The 19,926-nt window shown below is 46.3% G+C and overlaps 1 protein-coding gene across 1 annotated transcript in view; it reads left to right on the top strand.

Annotated features, from left to right (window-relative positions):
- Nucleotides 1–19,231: 19,231 nt before the first annotated feature.
- Nucleotides 19,232–19,926, top strand: part of UBXN7 (UBX domain protein 7) — a 684,054-nt gene continuing 683,359 nt past the window's right edge. The window contains exon 1 of the mRNA XM_086943995.1: nt 19,232–19,427. Coding sequence (XP_086800121.1) covers nt 19,334–19,427 — 94 coding nt within the window. The 5' untranslated portion in view covers nt 19,232–19,333. The remainder of the gene's footprint in view (nt 19,428–19,926) is intronic.

Here is a 19,926-nt window from a genome sequence, read left to right as displayed (position 1 = left end):
TGCGCAGCTTTTTTATCTCAGCTTCCCCCAACAAATTAGCTGAGCCCAAAAAGTAGTCTAAACAAACATATTATGTGAGCATGAGAAATAAGTATACCCAGGATCTCGAATTTTCCTTAGCTGCCCACACATCTACCAGACCATGGCTAGATTTAAGGCTATTTATGGCCAGGTTGACCCGCGGCTTTCTCCCCTTATATTTCTGCCCCACCACACTTGAGCTCTCGGAGTGAATATTAAAATCTACACATATTATTAATGGAGTTGGCCATGAAGCAAGCTCCAGCTCTAGCTCTTCCCATCGCTCGGGATTGTCCTGATTTGAAGCATAGATTACCCGTATACTTAACTTTATAATAGCCCATCTTCCCTATTGATCCGCCCGAGTACGTTTGATAATACCCGCTTGCCGTTTGATAAATATCGCAACTCCCCCAATCATGGAGGGCTGTGTGGAGCAAACTGCCAGATCATATCCTGTTATCTGGAGGACACCCCTATTATTCCATGGGATGTGGGTCTCCTGTAAACAGATAATTTCTGGGCCTATGAACCTCAGAATCTCAAATACCTTGGCTCTTTTAGCTCTGTCATTCAAGCCTGCCACATTGTCTGAGCAAATTCGTAGTTTATCCATTCCCTATTACCAAAATGAACCATCTCTGTAACCTACCACTCTGTCTTTTATTTATTCTTTCCTTTTCTTCATTTCTGAATCTCCTCAATTCCATGTACCTAGATTGGCTTTTCTTCCCCTTCCCCCGCCCACCTTGACCCCCTCCCACCTCTCAACCCACCCATGAAAGCCACTAGACCGATGGTCTAGTAAGGATGATGCAGCTCTTGGGTCCCCTCCCAATTTTAATCAATAAATCAAAATCTTCATTTCATACCCACTTTTTCATATTAAAACACCACTTAAACCACAACCCTGTAACCTACAACACCCTTCGTCCTTATTGTCCCAACCCATTGCTATTCAAATGACCAAAGAACCCAAATCTAAAGGAAAAAAAATAAAAACTGCTTTCAAACCACATCCTAAACAAAGAAAGATGAAGAGGGATTTGGTCCAGCTCTTATTCACTCTCATAATACCTAAGCTGGCCCAGCCACCCTAACCTGTCTTACTTAATTCATCCCAAAATTATTTTGCTTTGATTTCTGATGTAAAAAAAGCATACCCTATCCCTAATTATAACTTTTAACTTTGCCTGAGCTTCTTATTCTTGAAAAGGGTTTATTATCTGGCTTAACCTCCATCGTCTCTCAACAGCCACATGGCAGAAATCAGGTCATGTAAAGAATTTGACATCCTTCAACAACCATTTGCGATCTGGTCTGGCTTTTTCAAAAATGATCTGTCGAAGGAGATTGTTTCCAAAAAACACGAGCACTGCACGAGGTCTGGCGTCAGCACCTGCCTGCTGCTTCTGCACTATTGGGACCTGGTGTGCTCGTTGGACTTCCTGAGCCCAGTTCCAACCTTCGATGCCTTGGTTAGCAGGTCGACCATATAGCTACGGATATCCGTACCCCCTTTGTCTTCAGGGATACCCAGGAGCCGCAGATTGTTTCTTCGTTGATGGTTTTCCTGAACTTCAAGTTTCCACTGTATGTCTACGAGTCCAGCCTCATGTGATGTGGTCTGCTGCTGCGTTGACATCATTTCGGTCTCAATAATAACAATTCTTGTCTCAAGATCTGTTAAGCGATCCGAAATTTCACTGCATACTTTGGCTATTTTGCGAACTGAGCCTTGGATCTTTCGAATAACTGCTTGGGAGAGTCTATTATCCTGTCTAGACTCATCCCGATATGCCTGACTGATTGTAAAATTGCATCCAAGGTCACTGATTCCATATTATCGGGAGATTTAGTTGTGTCTACCACTAGTTGACTAGAGGGTGAGTAGTCCCAGTTAAAATCTTGTTCTCCCACTTTTGTTCGAGTTGAGAGGCCTGCTGATTTCACCGACCTCCATAGCGTTGCAGTGAAATCCCTTCCACTAGTGTCATGAGGGCTTTCGCTCTCGTCTTCTACTTCACTACTACTTGTTGAGGAAACCGATCCAACCAGTGATTCTGTGCCCTCTGATAGTGAATAGTAGTAGTCCGTCGCTTCAATATCAGTTTCCTTCCCTTGATGGACTTTTGCGCAAGGTGCTTGGGCTACGCGTGATGTAGGTCACCGATCATGGCAACTGTTGTCTGTGGTTTTCCTTTTTGCTTGGAACTTTCTAACCTTGTCGCCTTATAGATGGTTTGGCCTGGCATTAGATCAGATTTGCTCGAGTGGGCTTCTGCCAAAGCTACCTGGGATAGATTATCATTACACTGGACTCAAATGTCCCCTGCCTGCTGTGACTGCTCTCCTTCGTCTTGCCTCCTCTCCACGTTATCTGTGCCATCAGAAACATCCATTATGCCCTTCTCCACTCGTTCCCCCAGGTCTTTGCAGCCTCCATTACACCTGTTTCAGTGACATTAGTTACTTTTAGGGCATCAGGTATGACGGGTATCTCAGGTAAGCTGAGCATGACTGGGGCATCCTCCCCCACCTCCTCCATTACCTGCCCAGAGTCTCCAGGTCCAGAATCTTGCTTGGATAGGTTGTCTTCGCTGCTCCCATCATGGATAAGTGGAGACTGGACTGTTTTCAACCTTGTGAGCTCCCCATCTATCCTTCACTGCATGCCTAATTATAATGTGTTGCTTGTATCCTCATACACCATTATATTCTGCTATGCAATATACGACTACTTATAATGTTTGGCTTTTAGCTGTATGCATCCCTGTCATGCTATGTTAAGCACCTATGTATGTAAAGCGCTCTGATACCCCCGGGTCTAGCTACCACTATATAAAATAAAATTAAAATAAAGTACCTTTTACAAGGCACTTACATGTGGCCAGAGAGTTGCCAATTGGGTTTTGCAACAGTACAGTTTAGGGAAAAAACATAGGCCCTGGGTATGTGATTGGCAGGAGCCCAGGGCACACCTAGTCAAAGTACATCATCATTAGGCAAATAGTGGGGGGCAACTATGCGGAAAGGGGCACTTTCCTACACCGTGGAGCTCCATCAAAGTGCAGCCATCTTGGCTGGTGCCAAGCCATGCCCCCACTCAAAGACATTAATATGCATCTGTCCTAGAGAATACATGCTCGACCTATTGACGACATTAAATATCAGATATTTCGGAATGTGCATGGTGAAATGTCTGTTACGCAGGAAAGGATTATCTTGCGAGGATTAAGAATTGTCATTTTTTTTTTTTCGTAAGACTTTATTTACGTCTGTGCAATGTACACAGCATTTGCCTACAACCCGGAGGCCGGCTGCTACTTGTTTAGTATTTACATACATCAGGACATATCTTTCCAGTGGATGATTTGCAGTTCAGCATCAATGTATTAAGCATTTTACAGAAACGTAACAACCTGTACCAAAAGCTTTAGTGTACGTCTTACTTTTATAATTTTATAAACTTAACTCAACTTGTGACTCGATAGATCAAATATGCAATTTACATCACTGTACCCCACGTTCTAAGAATTGTATGAGCAAGCCCTGTCTGGTACTTCTACACATCCCTCCGCTCAGGGTCCCCCATGGTCAATCTAGCCTCTCGCCACTCCCCCTGTTACTACCCTACCCTGACTGTTACCCCTCCGCTCGGGTCTCAATCCACATCTTCCTCATCCTCCGAATCGTCCGTGTCCTCTTCTGATAGTGGTTCACATATATCCCCCCGATAGCTATTCCACTGAAGCCATACCTTATTCCATTTTCAAGGATTAGCCCTTTGTTTATACACTGCCCGCTCTATCACCATGAGCATATCCACATTTCTACACCATTGTGCTCGGGTCGGGACCTCTACGGCCCCCCATTTCTGTGCTATATCTCGCTTGGCCACCATAAAACCTATAATAGCCCATTGTTGTCCCTGGCGTGTCAGATAATTAGGCCCCCATACATTCAGCAAGCACATTCGTGGATCAGGTGTAATTGAGACTTCTAGAGTCTGTGAAATCGTACGCATTATCTGCCTCCAATATTCCGCAATTATCGGACATTCCCAGAGTGTGTGAAATAGTGTACCTTCCCCACCACATCCCCTGAGACAGTACGGATGAATCGGCCCTATGAATTTTGTGTAATGTGGTCCTCCTATAATACACCCTGTGTAGTATCTCAAATTGCACAAGCCTAAATCGCGCTGAGATGCCGGCTTCCCTCGGGGAGGCCACCGCCGCATTCCAATCTGGTTCATCCATCTCTGCTATCTCACTCTCCCATTTATCCTTCAGTTTTTGTAATGGGTCTGGTAGATTATTCAATAATTTCCGATACGTGAGGGAGGTGGCGCTTGTCTGCATGTAGTCCGTCAATAGGCGATCTTCTAGCGGGGATGATGCCGGGACATCCGTATCCGCCTCAATCGCTGTCATTAGTGTGTGTCGTATTTGGATGTAGCGGTAAGTCTTGTTGACTCCCAGGCCATACTGTTGCTGTAGCTGTTCAAAGGGGATTACTCCATCTCTCGTCCACAGGTCTCCTACTGTGGAAATGCCAATATTAACCCACTGTGTGAACCCTTTACTATGTCTTAATTGGTCCAAGGCCTTAGTGTCCCACAGAGGCGTAAGTTTAGTTATGACATCCCCCCACTTCAGTTTCGCCTGGGCTTTGTGCCATATCGCCACCGTGTGTCTAGTAGGTCCCTTGAGCTGCGGCAATAGGCCCTTGTTGAACAGCGGGGCCAAGAGACTGTGTGTACCTAGCTGTGCTCTGTCTGCATGATAGGCCGGGTCGTCCTGCGGCGCATGTAACCATTGGTTGAGAACCTTGAGGTGAGCCGCCCAATAGTATAGTTGTACATTTGGCAGGGCTATCCCACCACTGTACCAGTCCCTGACCAGTTTCCCGTGCGCCACTCAAGCCGGGCGGTCCGCCCACAACAGTCCAGTTATTACCGACGTCACTCTGCGAAAGTATGAAGGTGGCACTAATATCGGCATATTTTCTAACACATATAGAAAACGAGGCAGCGCCATCATCTTGAATAGGGCCGCCCTTCCCAGTAGCGTTAGCGGGAGCGTCTTCCAATGTCTCGCGTCTGCCTGAAGCCGTGCGAGCGGCGGCAGTAGGTTTAGGTCGTAGAAGGCTTTACTATCTCGAGTGATGTGTATCCCTAAGTATTTGAATGTGTCGTTCGCCACCGTCAGTGGGCAGTCGGCCGGCAGGTTCGGAGCGGGGCCCCTAAGTACATAAATGACCAATTTCGTCCAGTTGATCTTGTATCCGGAGGTGCGACCATGTCGATCACACAGCGCAAGTAACATCGGGATACCCCTCTCCGGATCCGACATGTAGATCAGCATATCATCTGCATATAAGGAGACCCTGTCTTCCCAATTGTCCCCCCATCGTATCCCTCTCAGCAGCTGGGATGTTCTAAGGACTGCTGCCAGTGGTTCTAGGACTAAAGCAAACAGTAAAGGCGAGAGCGGGCATCCCTGCCGTGTCCCCCTAGCCAAGGATATATCTCGGGAGACATGTCCGTTCGCCGCCACATGCGCCACCGGGTCAGTGTACAGCAATCGAATCCACGAGATAAACCTGGGGCCGAAGCCCATATGGTCCAAGACTGCAAAAAGATAGTGCCATTCCACCATGTCGAATGCCATCCTGGCATCCAACGATAGTATAGCCGTTGGTTCCGTCAGAGATGGGGCCCGTGCCAGTGCTCCGTGTAATCTACGGAGGTTGAGCGCTGTACTCCTATGAGGCATGAATCCCGACTGATCCGGATGGATCAGTTGCGTGAGGTGAGGCATCAGTCTGCTAGCCAACAGTTTTGCCAGAATTTTGGCTTCTGCGTTAAGGAGGGAGATAGGACGATAGGATGTGCTCTCAATTGGCGGTTTACCCGGTTTTGGGATTGCCACAATGGTTGCTACCCGTTGGTCAAGGGGCAGAACTCCCTTTTCTAGGCTTTCGTTATACATATACAATAATGGTGTGCACAACTCCTCGGACATAGCCTTATACCATTCTACTGGGATCCCATTGGGGCCCATGGCTTTACCAGAATTTAATGCATTAATGGCTAGCTGAATCTCCTCCGCTGACAGGTCTGCGTTAATCTCCCCCATTGCCTCTTGTGACAGGGTCTGCGTTGGTACCCCGTGGAGCGCCACTACCGCCTCCTCCTGTGTTATGGTCACCTCAGGGGCGTACACGTCCTGGAAGTGATCGGCCAGGGCTTCAATTATCACTGATGGGCGTGTATCCACCTCCCCGTTAGAGCCTTTCAACTGTAGTATATGTTTGGCACCTCCCTTTTTTGTATCCAACCAGGCCAGGAGTTTACTAGCCTTATCCCCAATATCATAGACTCTGTGTGTCGTCGCTGTGATGTTCTCGACCGTCTTCCTACGAAGATGGTCTCCATGAAGTCGCTGACAGAGCTGTAGTGTATGCAGTGTATTTGTGGTTGGGTCCGTCATGTGGGCCAAGTTTGCTTGCTCAAGTTCAAGTTCCAGTTTTATCAGTTCCTCCCTCTGAGTGCGTTTATGCCCTGTTATAGACGCTATTGCCTGTCCTCTCAAGATCGTCTTGTAAGCTTCCCACAGGACCGACGGTGATGTCACCGAGGTCGTATTTTCCGCAAAATAATATCGGGTAGCCTTTTTCCGTTCTTTACGTATGTGCGGTATCTTGAGATAACCGGGGAAGATCGGGTATATTCGTTTTCTAGCTATTTCTGGGCAGGACAACGTCAGCGGCGAGTGATCTGAGATGCCCCTGGGTCTAATTTGCACGTCACTCACGGTGAGGAGACCACCTCCCAAGGCAAGAAAGTAGTCGATACTGGACAGACTGTCGTGGACAGCAGAGTAGTATGTGTACTGTCTATCTTCGGGATGAAACTGTCTCCAGAGGTCCACCAGACCCTGCGCCACTAGGAAATCGCCGAATCGGGAGGGACCCGGGCTCGGCGTGCGAAGCGGAAACCTGTCCTGCGCGTTGTGCACCACCGCATTAAAGTCTCCTCCTATTATAAGGTCTCCCTCCGGGAGTTCCAGTAGGAATTTCCCAAATTCGGGAAGGGCGACTGTGTGAAGTGCTGGCGGAATATATACTGATACTAGAGTCAGTGACTTCCCTTCCCATTGTCCGTGTGCCGCTGCGAAACGGCCCTGGTCATCTGTTTTAGTGGATTGTAATATGAACCGGGATGACTTTTTTAGTAGTATGCCCGTCCCCCGTGATCCTGAAGAAAAGTCTGAGTGTGCAATCATATGGTACCCACGCTTATCCAGTGCCCGGCTAGCCGTACCCACCAAGTGTGTCTCTTGTAGCAGAACCACTGTGGGACCCAGCCTCCGGATGCCCTGCAAGACCAACTGTAACGACCGGGTTCTAGACCAGATGGGATCAGCTCCTGAGAGCCCCTCCAACCCAGCCGGAACGTAACCACCTCCCTCCTCAGGACCCATCTATCCAGGCACCTGGGTACCTACCTGAGGATGGGGAACTCGCAATATACAAGCTCTTATCATCAGAAACACCACTAAATCTATAGGGATACTAAGAATACTCACTGATTACTAAGGACATCCATGCCCTACACCACACTCATACCTCATAGTCTCGCGACCACATGGGTCCAGACTAATATACCCTGGGGCAGTTCTGATTATCTACCATTACACACTGATTACCCTCAGTGCTCACTCGACACGCAATCTGGCGTGCCTACACACGGGCCTGCAGTCCCAGTGCTCTCATTCATTTATCCGGTCCACAATCCGGCGGACCTACACACCGTGTCCCCCCGGTGCTCTCATTCATTTACAACACGATCTACAATCCTGCGGATCTAGACACTGACTACCCTCAGTGCTCACTCAAGCCGCAATCTTGCGGGTATACACACTGACCACAATCAGTGCTCTCACTAACGCCACTTACCAATGACGACCACTTTCCTATGAATACCTTCAGCTCTCTGTCTCTATGTTGGGAAGTCTCTCTCACTATTCACTAAGGGTTTGCTACTACAATAATATTATGGGATGGCCGAATTACTTAGTATATCAATTATCTTTCAGTTCAAGGGCTCCTCTCTCTCCCTAATTATTCAGTTATCACTTACCTGATCAGGGGTAGCATCTGTTCAAACAGTAATACCTGACTAGGAGACAAGGTTACCTCCACTGTGTGGGGACAAAAGATATACACACTGTATGCAGGAATAACAACACATGCACACTAGTTCACTAAGAACTGGGGTATCTTTATTACAATAACAATAGAAAAGGATTCATATACAGATCTGCGGGGTCTCTATGACTAACAGGAACTTTAACACACCGCTGAAAGAAAAGGATTAGACATACAGTAGCCTAGGGAATAAGGACAAGATTAAGGTGTAAGTGTAAAGGGGACTAGTTTAGACTACCTCACCTATTAGAAGGAAGATTTCTCTCTGACTCTGGTGGGATCAGGGCTCTCTCTGTCTCTCCCTCCGTCACCACAGCTCCACGCCTCTGGCTCAATTGCTCCAGCTGACAGCCTCAGCTCCTCCATCTGCTTTAATGCATTCTGATAGTCTCTCTCCAGCTTCAGCAATCATCTGCCTTCTTTCTCCATTCCAGAAAACCAATAGGACTGCACTGTATTCTGCAGCTCCAGCAGACATCCTACTCTCCACTCTTCAAGAACCAAACTGAACACTCCTCCTCTTCTGCACTTCGCTGATATGGATTCCTCTCCCCTCATGGAAATTTCCAACAGAGCGCTGCCTCTCTCACCGAATTCCTGTGCTAGCTCCAGAGCTCTCTGCGCAACCCCAGTGGCCATCTGCTTGTTACGTCTGGGCCCAAGAGACATACACGTTCTTCCGATAAGAACCAGTCCTGGCCGGTTTTCCCCTAGCACACAACAGCCTTAACTATAAACATTACCTTTCCCCTTGAAGCATCTCAGCTCTATCAAAAATGGAGTCTCTCTAGTTCTGGGCCTTGTAGGCCTGAGAAGGATGAAATAACCCTTAGCTCTGTCAGAGTACCTACATAAACCAGACTAATGTGTAATATAAGGTCAGGACCACAGGATCCACTCTCTACTATAGGCAAAATAATGAAAGGCAAAGCCAATAGGCAATAGATGGATTAGAGTAATGGATCTATCATCATATAAAGCAGCTATCCTCTTCTAGGTCTGGAAGAAAAGGCTTAAAAGGGCCAACACATCTAAGAATACATATCCTAGATGTGAGCAAGCTTAAAGTCTTTATCACTCTGAAATAGAGCCAAAAAGCCTGTCAAGACACCAACCCACGCTTAATCTTGTCACCCAATCCCCGCACATTCCAGGACATCAGTTGTAGAGGTGGTATTGGCCCTCGATCAGATCCCCCTTCTACCGGTCCACCCCGAGTGTCGTGCGCCATTGTCATCCTGCAGTGTTAGACCCATGTGTGCCCTGAGCTTACCCTGTCGCGTCATTCGTATAGCAGTCCATGTATTGTTGTGTGTGTGCCATATCAAATCTTTTCGAGTCAAACAGTGTGAACATTTTGTTAACATTGAGAACAATCCCTCCCCCAACTCCCCCCCTCCCTGCCCTCCAGCTATACAGACTTGAAACCGCCCGCCCCCCCCCAACTAAGCAGAGTGCTCAACCCTTTCCCCACACAAATTATACTTGCTCGCTGGGGCGAAGGACTCTCCGGAGATGGCAGCCTCTCTCACTCTCTCCAGGTGCCCTTAGCCCGGTATCCAGTGGCAGTCCGTCAGGCATTTCGCTGAGTTCTCAGAATGTTTATAATCACCGGCAGTTATTGTTCCTCGTTGGCTTCTTCGTCCGCGCTTTCTCTCACCGGCGAGTGTTCTTCTAATTCGTGCCTCGAATCTTGTGAGTTTTGATGCCCTCCTGCTCCTTAATTCTTGTTTGTTCTGCTTGAGCGGCGTGGTTGGGTGGCCGGCCTCCATCCGGCCAGCCAATCTCGGGCTATTTCAGGAGTATCAAAATCAGATCCCCCAGGACATAGCGGCATGAATTAGCAAATTTAGCGGCACAAAAATGGAAATTTGGCGGCACAAATATGGAAATTTAGCGGCAATTTTGCGGCATTTTATGTGGCCATTTTCCCTACAACAAACACAAATATCTTACTTTTTTTTAGTTATTTAACATGAAGCACACACACACACATCTTCTACCATCTCTCACCTTTCTACCCGCTCTCGTGCCCTCTTCTCTCTTCCCCTTCTGTTTCCTCACTCCCTCATCTTCGACCGCTCTCTTCCTCTCTCTCCATTCTCTCTCCCACATTTCTGTCTGTCTCCCTCTTTCGCTTTTCTCTATCTCTTTCTTATCACCCCCTTTCTCCCCTCCCTCCACACTCTCCCCTCTCTTGCCCGCCTCTCTTTCCTTCATGTCCCCTTCCTATCACCCACACCTTCTCTTTGCTTCTTCGCTCTCCCCATTTTCCAACTCCTCTCTCCTCCTTATCCTCTTTCCTTCCCCTGCCTTACCTTCACCTCGGTTGTGCTTATCTCCTGCTTCTCTCTCGCTGCTCTCCCACCTCTCTTTCCCAATTATCTCTCTCGCTTTCTCTCCCACTCCTTTTTTCTCTCTCTCCTTACCCTGTCCCTCACTGACCTCTCTCCTTCTCACTCTCACTGATCTTTCTCACTGCCCTTTCTTTCCCTCTCTCTCCCTCATTCACCTCTATCCCTCCCTCTCTTTCTCACATCACTCTCTCGCTCTCTGATTCTCTTTCCTCTCTCTTCCCTTCTTTCTCCTCACCCCGTCCTCCATATGTCGCACCCGATCTCCTTCTGTTTCTTTTTCCTTTCTCTCTCTTCCTCTCTCTGATTCCGTTTCCTCTTTCTCTCCCTCCACTCTCCTTTTCCTCACTACCCCCTAGCTCTGTATCTCTTACCCTCTCTCTCTCTTTCTCCTCAATTCCCCTTGTTCCCCTCACCCATCCTCTCCCTCCCTTCTCTCATTCTCACCCCCTCTCCCGCTCTCTCTGTTTCCCTTTCCTCTCTCCCTCCACTCTTTCCCCTCACTTCGCCCTCTCCCATTTTGTATCTCATACCCTCTCTCTTTATCCTCACTTCCTTCTCTTCCCCTCTCCCCTCCCCACCCCGCTCTGTAACTCACCCCTCTTCTTGTTTCTCTTTCTTGTGTCTCTCCCTCCATTCTCTCTCCTCACCTCTCCCTGTTTTGTATCTCGTAACCACCCCCCCCCTTTCCATATGACAACTACTGCCTATCCCTCCCCCGGGTGCTACAAACTGCTTGCCAATGCTTAATGTTTCCAGCCTCATTTGCCACCCCTTACAAATGAGCTCCCAATATCACTCCTCCGATTGCCTCGCTTCTGAAATGGAAAAAAACAAACAAAAGCAGCTGTTCTGCCGTTCGAAGCCATCCTGGGTTTATTTAGGCGCTTCCATTACAACCTGGATGTGGACGCCCTGCTCGGAGCCGGAAGCTCGCCTGTTGGGCCAACAAAGGCTTTGTCTGCTCCCAGCAGGCGAGACGAGCAGCCGCATTCATTATCACCCGCAGCATTATTAAGAATCCTCCATCAGGCCCCCTAATATCCGGCTGCAGAAGAGGGTGCTGTTAAAACCCTAAAACCCTTGCTCACAGTTAAATCACTACCGTACCTCATGCCTGCCTGAGAGCCTGCCGTGGTGCACCACGCGATCATGTGATGCATCTTTGCGACCTAGTCAGACACCCCTCGACCTCCTCGCTCCTTCTCGCCGCGAAATCTAAGGCGGAAACGGCGGAAACGGCAAATTTCGCGGGCTTTTGCCCAAATATCGCGGCACTTCCACAGATCGGCCGATTTCGCGATTTTTTTGCAAATCGCGATAAGCTGGAGGGTCTGCAAAAAACCAAGTCTTGTTGTCCGCCACTACACGCAGCCTGGCCGGGAACAGCATCGAGTATGGAATCTCAGGCTTTCTGAGTTCCTTCTTCACATCCAGGAACGTCTTCCTACGGCGGGCCACCTCCGCCGTATAGTCCGGGAAAAAGGCTAGTGTGGAGTTTTGGATTTTGACCGGTGGCGACACTCGCGCCGCCTGTAGGATGGCATCCCTGTCCCGAAAGTTGAACAGTCTGGCTAGAATTGGTCGCGGGGCTGCACTCGGCTTAGGTCGTCCCCCTGGGACCCGGTGCGCTCTTTCAACAGAGAAGAAAGCGGACAGGCCCTTGGTTGGAGTTCCTTCTTTATTAGCTCCTCCACGTAGAGGTCCATTGCTCTGGTGCCTTCAGACTCTGGAACCCCTAGGATCCGCACGTTATTCCTCCTGGAGCGCCCTTCCTGATCGTCCAACCTTTCACGCAACACCTTATTCTCCGCTGATATCTTCTCCACCGCTATTTGAAGCTCCGAGACATCCTCGACCAGAGACTTCGTATCCACCTTCATGGAGCTCACCTTCTCAGACATTTTGTGGAAGTCTGCCCTTATGAGTGTAATTTCGGTGGATATTGTGCCTATCGTTGCTTGGACTTCCATCAGGGCCTTCATGACATCATCCAGCGTCACTTTCTTCCCGCTTACACCATCTGCCGCTTTGCCCGCCGGTGTCTTTCCGTCCGTCGGGGAAGATACGCTCTTATCACAGGCAAACTTATCAATTCTGGTCTCTGTAGTGCCACCCTTTCCGCCCTTACCCGCCATGGTGGCCAGCACTGCGCCCGTTTACGTGTCAGGCTCTATGCACGGTGGCGTTGATCGGGCTTCGATAGGTGCGCCTGAATATCTTGTCACTGGTCTGAGATATAGTCCAAGGCACCCTCACCGCAACACTGTCACACACCAAAAGACGTCGGTCTTCAGTATTCCGCCTTTAAACATAGGCGTTAGTTTGATTAGCCAGTGATGGTGATCCCCTGCCCTAAGACCTGGGCGCCCGATTATATCTTGCTTGTTGACCGATGTCACTCCTTGTGTCTGCTTTGGATGCGAGCTGGCAGGCCATGCTGTCCGGCACTCAACACAGGACCACCTGCGCCGTTTAGAAGGGCGTCTGTGCCCCGTGTCTCGTGCGTCGCCTTGGTTCTTATTGGTCTGGCCCAGTGGGGAGCCGAGTCATCCCTGCGGGCGTCTGGCCTGCCTTGCTACTTGACCCGTCTCGTGGTGCACACGTTGCCGTTACCGGGCCGTCCCGCATCAATTCAGGGGCTGCCGAGCATCTGGGCGCTCATGTGCATGCTTCTGCATCCGGATCACCGCCGACCATCAGCCCGTCAGCTCTTGCCTCCGTGGTCTGCAGGTGCGTGCTATTGGGCTCAGCCACCTCACTTGAACCTTCCCCCGGTCCAGGCAGTCACGCTACGTCTTTCTTCTTGTGTATGGCGTCCCTTTAGTAGACGGATATCGTCGCTGTCCGTTGCCGGCAGTCAGTGTTGTTGGGACTCGGAGTGAGTCGCACTGCCTCAAGATGGCGGTCCGCTCCTACCTGCCATCGTCACCACCTCATATTTCAGCCCGCAGTCCGGCTCGTTATATCGCTCGTGTCACCACCGCTTCCTCGCCGTTTTTATCTCCGGTGCCCCGCAGCTCTCCTCTTCTCAGTCTTGATAAATTCTTGAGCACCGCTGCTAGGCACATCAAGGCCGGGCGCTTCTGGCATGCTGCGTCCAGGTCCGCTGCATTTCCGGTCGGTTCCACCAGCAGGAGAGCCCCTGGTCCGAAGTCGCTCTACAGGCCACTACTGCCGTCGGTGATATCTTTTTGCCACGGCGTCCGTTTCAGCCCAGCGTCAGTGCCCCAGGTACCGCCCTGTCCCGGGCGTCGGGTCCCCCCAGTAGAGACCTTGTTGTAGCCGGATAAATGTGCGGATGTTAGGAGAAGCTGCTCTATCCACGGAGCTCGCCTTTTAGGCAGCCGCCATGCTCAGCCGCTAGCCACGCCCCCCGAAAATTGTCATTTTTGAAAGTCTATAACTGCAATTCGTTGAAGTGGTCTGTGAGCCTGTAACTGGGTGTGGTTAATAAAATTCATGACAGTACGCGAGGCGGGAGGCCGTCACAAACTGTAACCAAGACCTTGCTGCGATAGTAAATATTGGCTAGAATCTTTGAAGAAATTCACATGCAGGCACATTCGCTGAAAATAAAATGGTTCTTTATATGTATTGCTGTGGTATTTCTCTCTTACTTGGTATGTTGGTATGTCTTTATGGAATGTAGGATCTGATGGAATGCTGTTATGTCATAGTGTTTAGTGTTTGGATCTGAAGTCAACCAGTTGAAGCTGGTAGTACAGACTGGTTGGATGGGATCTTCTTTGGACAATAAAACTTCTTTCAAACATCCATTGATGTGTGCCTGCATCTTAAATTTCACACTGGCGTAGTTGGCAGCTTCCAGATAGAAGCTTCTAATACCTTCCAAGATTAAAGCCTGAATTCTGAGGTGAGATCTAATCTCAACTACAATTTTAACTCTTGACTCCACCTATGCATTTTAATTTCATGAAAGACTTACAAACTTTCACGCGCTTTGTTTTACTTCAACTTCATTAATCTATTTAAGAGAAACTTGTAAAGATTGCACTTATCGACACACAAAGGCTCGCTGTAAGCATTACAAGATCAGCTGGGAGCGCACAGTGTGTAATGATTTTGCGAGTGTAGCTATTTTACAAGTGTGACTGGTTTTGGAGCGGAGGAGGAATCTAGCGATGCTGAATTGGAGCGCTTAATGAAAACCATGTCTTATTCCTTACTTATGCTTCCTGAGTCAAGTGTGGTTATATTTGGGAAATGATCAACCCTTTTACGTGATTAACACATTGTGAAGTGTTTAATTTTCCCAGAAAGTATCTCCATACATGTTTAATGAGGCTTTCAATCTGCGGATGTCAGTTTGCCTTTGAATAATACATTTTACATTAAGAGACATTTTTACTCACGCGCATCCCAGTTCTTTGAGCTCTTGTTTGTGACGCTTGAATACACGTTGCAGCACTGCGTTGTCGGCGACTCAGCGGCTTCATGCACTGTGTGTGTTCAGAGTGAGGCTGAGCGCCTATTGGTTCAACTTTGCAGCGTAGTGTCTGATTGGTCTACCTGTTGCTCAGCGACGTGTTTACTTGTACGGAAACAAAGAAGGAATTACGTATGGCTAAAGCAACAAAGGATTCGCTGTATTTTCTTTCAGTCAAGATGCCTGGTGTGTGTCACTTCAATCAGCGATACGCACGCTTTGTTTTCTAAATTATTTCCTGCAGCGATACGCACACTGAAGACAACGCTCGCTGAACACAACTAAGGTACTCACCAATATTATATACAGTTGTCGTGTCGCAGTGCGTGTTATTTCAGTCAGCGACACGCACGCTTTATTTATCAATCAGCGATACGCACGCCTTTATTTATTTTTTTATTTTATTATTTTCTTCAGCGATACGCACGCTGAACACAACGAAGGTATCCACTGATGTTATATACTGTTGATGTATCGCAGTGCGTGTTATTTCAGTCAGCGGTACGCACTCTTTATTTATAACTCTTTGTAGTGCGTGAAAAAATGTGTATATTCTTCAGTATTTATTACTTTCATTTGCATGTTTGGCGCAATGCAAAACGTCACTGCAGCTCCATTTTTTTTATCTTCTCCGGGTGAGCCCCCAATAAAATGGAAAAAATGGAAGAAAGTTTTTGAAAGATATGCAAGGGTATGTGGCGCTTTCTTTAAGTGCAGAAAGAAAAACATCCTTATTACTGCATTGCCTTGGCTCGGAAGGCCAAGATGTTTTTGACCATCTACCAGAACTATCTAGCGCTGAGGCTGATGGTCTTAATGATTATGACATTTGCATAAGTAAGTTAGACAAACATTACCTTCCCAAGATTAGTACCATATTGGAAAGGTATCATTTTGGCAAAAGAATGCAACGCGAAGAGGACTCTGTAGAGGGTTATCTAACTGATTTAAGGAAGTTATCCTCGTCATGCAAATTTGAAGGGTTAACTGATGAACCACAATGTGGTACTGTAACCTGGCAGCCAAAGGGTTTGTGTTGCAGGGGGCTGGGCCTACTTGTCCCAAGGACAAAATGCACATTAAAACTTGTTGCCCTTGACCCCAAACAATATGTCCCGGGCGTCGGGCTATAGGAATTCCACATCCCTGTTGGCATGATAGAATATTATGCTAAATGTATAAAAGGGTTTGCCAGTTTGACTTCAAATATGAGATGTCTTTTGAAGAAAGGTTGTAGCTTTATTTGGTCTAAATCATGTGAAGAGGAATTTTCCATCATCAAGAATAAGTTATCAAATGCTCAATTTTTCCAAAGTTTTGATACACGACTCAAGTCTGTTTTAACCACTGACGCAAGCGTAAAAGGTCTTGGCGCTGTTTTGTAACAGATTGGTCCCGATGGGATGAGAACTGTCTTGTTTCTTTCTCGCAGTCTAAGAGAGCCGGAGACTAGGTACTCTGTAGTAGAGCGGGAGTCCTTAGCTATTTTCTGGGCTGTGAAGAAATTGAAGAAATTTCTTTGGGGCTTAGATTTTGAAATAAGGTCGGATCATAAGCCTCTGGTGGAAATTTTTGAGAATAAAGGCTTGGATATGATATCAAGTCGTATTACTAAGTGGATAATTGGTCTTCAAGAATATTATTTCTCTCTCAAATAGATTCCAGGTGTGGACAACATGGTGGCTGATGTCTTTTCTAGTTTAGTTTCTGGAGAGTGCTTTGAATGTGAAAACAATGCCAGTGATGAGCTTGATGAATGGGTATGTGCTGTTGAACTTAACCACATATCTGAAGAGAGATGATGTAGTGAAGTAAATCAAGATGATACTCTTAGGGAAGTTATGACTTTAATTCTAGGCAATTGGTCTAGTTCGAAATGTGGATCTGAGGCAGCCAAACCTTTTTGGTGTGTGAGGGACGAACTTTCTGTGGACAAAAATATTTTGTTTCGTGGAAGTAAACTCATTTCTCCAATGAGTCTTAGAAAATAGTTATTAGATTTAGCTCATGCTAGTCATTCTGGGATTACAAAAACTAAAGAAAGGCTATGATCATGTTATTGGTGGCCAGGTGTAGATAAGTTTGTTGAAAGAGAAATTCGGGAATGCATGTTGTGTAACTTAAGTGATAAATCCAAAGTTGCTAGGATTCAACCCATGATTGTAAGAAATCGGGCCAAAGCTGCATTGTATGATCTAGCCATAGATATTTTAGGACCCATTAACAACTCGGGTACCTTAGTTTATCTGTTAGTATTTATAGACATGTACTTGCGTTGGCCAGAAGTTTTCATCTTGTCAAATATTGATACATCTAGTATTGTCAAATGCTTGAAGAAAATGTTTTCTAGAGAGGGAATGCCAAAATCAATTTTGTCTGACAATGGGGTGCGATTTGTTTAGAAAGAAATGGAATAATTTCTATCAAGTTGTGGTATCATGCATAAAAAGTGTTCTCTCTATCATACTGAAGCCAACGGGATGGTAGAGAGGTTCAATAGAGTTCTCAAAGAATCTATCACTCTTGCCAAATCTTTATCTCTTGATTGGAGATCTGAGGTTCTAAAGAAAATTGAGGAGTATAGAAGGACACCTCATTCCACTACAGGGTAATCTTCATTTTTTTTGTTTCGTAAAAGAATTCCCATTACTTATCTTGAACCGAGTTGGGTCAATGATTATGCCTTGAGTATTAGATTTGATCATTTCTTTTGTTTGATTACTTTTCCTAAAACTAACAATTGGTCCAGAAACCTTTGTAAATGTCTGTGCGATAATCGATCGGAACAATCTACACTGCACGTGATTTTTTTGTACGTTTTATTCTTTAGGAAAGGCCAAATGGATTAAACCTTTTTTAAAACATGGTCTATGGCATCAATGTCAATGGGCTGTAGTATTTTTACAATTTTTAAATTATATGTATTGTGTTGGTATAATAATAGGTTTTTAAAAAAGTATCTTAAAATTTTCTATGGCCATATAACTGAAATGATTTGTAATTTTCCTGATTGTATTAACTAATGATGAATTGTCGCTTTTATGATTTTATAAAATTGTGTAATCGAATAAAGCTTTCTTCAACTGCCTTGAGTAAGGGTAAGCAAGATATTTGTGATGGAAAGAAATTATATAAAAGGGAAGAAAGCAAAACATTTCAAAGAAAATCTTATTTTGACAAAAGGAAATCTGTAAAATTGTTAAGAGTTACAATTTGAGACTTGGTGGTGGTTCAAAAACCTGGTCAAGTTGGAAATGCTAATCTGAAATATGGTAAACCTATGCTTGTTATTAAAGTCTTCAGGGACGCTGTCAAAACTCAAGATCATAGAGTTTGGAATCTGAACAGAGTTGTTGTGATCAAAAATGGACAAGGAAACTTGCGAGAGGAGTTACAGGATGAGACTCTTGTCGAAAATTGTGTAAGAAGAAAAGATCAACTTCATCTTCTCCTAGTCTGGGTCTTCGGCACTCTACGAGGTCTACAAAAAGTCAAAGTTACCTTAAGGATTATGTGTGACTTACTCACCTGTTACAATTTATTTATTGATTGATTTAGAATAATTTAACTTTGTTTAAGGACGGGAGATGTGTGGTATTTCTCTCTTACTTGGTATGTTGGTATGTCTTTATGGAATGTAGGATGTCTTGGAATGCTGTTATGTCATAGTGTTTAGTTTTTGGATCTGAAGTGAAGCAGGTGAAGCTGGTAGTACAGACTGGTTGGATGGGATCTTTTTAGGACAATAAAACTTCTTTCAAACATCCATTGATGTGTGCCTGCATCTTAAATTTCACAATTACATGTTTGTGAATTTTTTTATATATCTATATATATCCTTATTGTATTTTATGTATTGTAGTCTGTCCTCTTATGGTTGAAAAACCCGAATAAAGCAGATAATAAAGCAGATTTATAAGCTGATAGAAGGCGCCAGGATTTAAGCTCGGAAGGTTCCAAGATATATGTTTTTTAAAAAAAAGTAAAGCACGCGGTTTGGTATTTGCGGCCACGCTCGGTCTAAAACGCCCCATTTTAGTACCTTACAGGTGGTATTTCAATTCTCTGTAAACATACGTTGAAGTGCAGTGCGATTAAGGAATGTATTTTTCGTCGAAGCCACTGGGTGACATGCGCACAGTGCCTTTTTTTTTAGGTAAGGCGCACGCGCAAGACAATTTGAGCTGCAGGCGAGGTGACTGAGAAGTGCAACGCGCGCAAGCGATGGCTTGATGTCGGCGCAGTGACGTCAGAGTTGGTGGACGCTGTTTGTTGTGCTTCGGAACTAAAGATGGCAGCCCGCGGTGGACCCGCAGGTTCATCCGCGCTGGGTGCTGCACCTTCCCACTTTTCAGCTCTCTTGCTTCAGTTTACGGCAATTACAGGTGAGCCAATGATTGCGGGGGAATCTACGAGTGAGACTGGGAGAGGGGAGCAGATGAACAATAGTCTTTTTGAGGAAAAGTAATATTTGAACCCCTAAATAATTGGGGAAACGCGAGCCACGCGGAGATGCGACGGAGGTTGAGTCCTATTCCTGCTAGGAAGGAACGGAGAAACATCCGGAGTGTCAACAAAGTGGAGGGAGTTTGGGAAAAACTGTTTGTGTTTAGGGGCCAATAGGAAGGTTGTTCTGTGGGGAGAAGAGCAACATTTGGTAGGGGGAGGACAGCAGTGAATTTACCCCTGTGGAGCTTAATATTTATGTATGGCTCAGTTGCCTTTCTTGCCAATGTGTCGGCTCGAGTGCTACAACCCCTAAAATTCCAATGTCTTACAAAACCTAACTTGCTTTCCAAAAGGTGTGGACATTACAGTATTCTTAATATGTATACGTGTCTATATTTCTGTGTTGTGTTCGCATTGTAACATTCTAGCTCCTCA

The sequence above is a fragment of the Lissotriton vulgaris genome, chromosome 11 (genome assembly GCF_964263255.1).
Source record: "Lissotriton vulgaris chromosome 11, aLisVul1.2, whole genome shotgun sequence".
Classification (NCBI taxonomy): domain Eukaryota; kingdom Metazoa; phylum Chordata; class Amphibia; order Caudata; family Salamandridae; genus Lissotriton; species Lissotriton vulgaris.
Note: the sequence above shows the minus strand (reverse complement) of the source record. Positions and strands in the feature narration are given on the sequence as shown.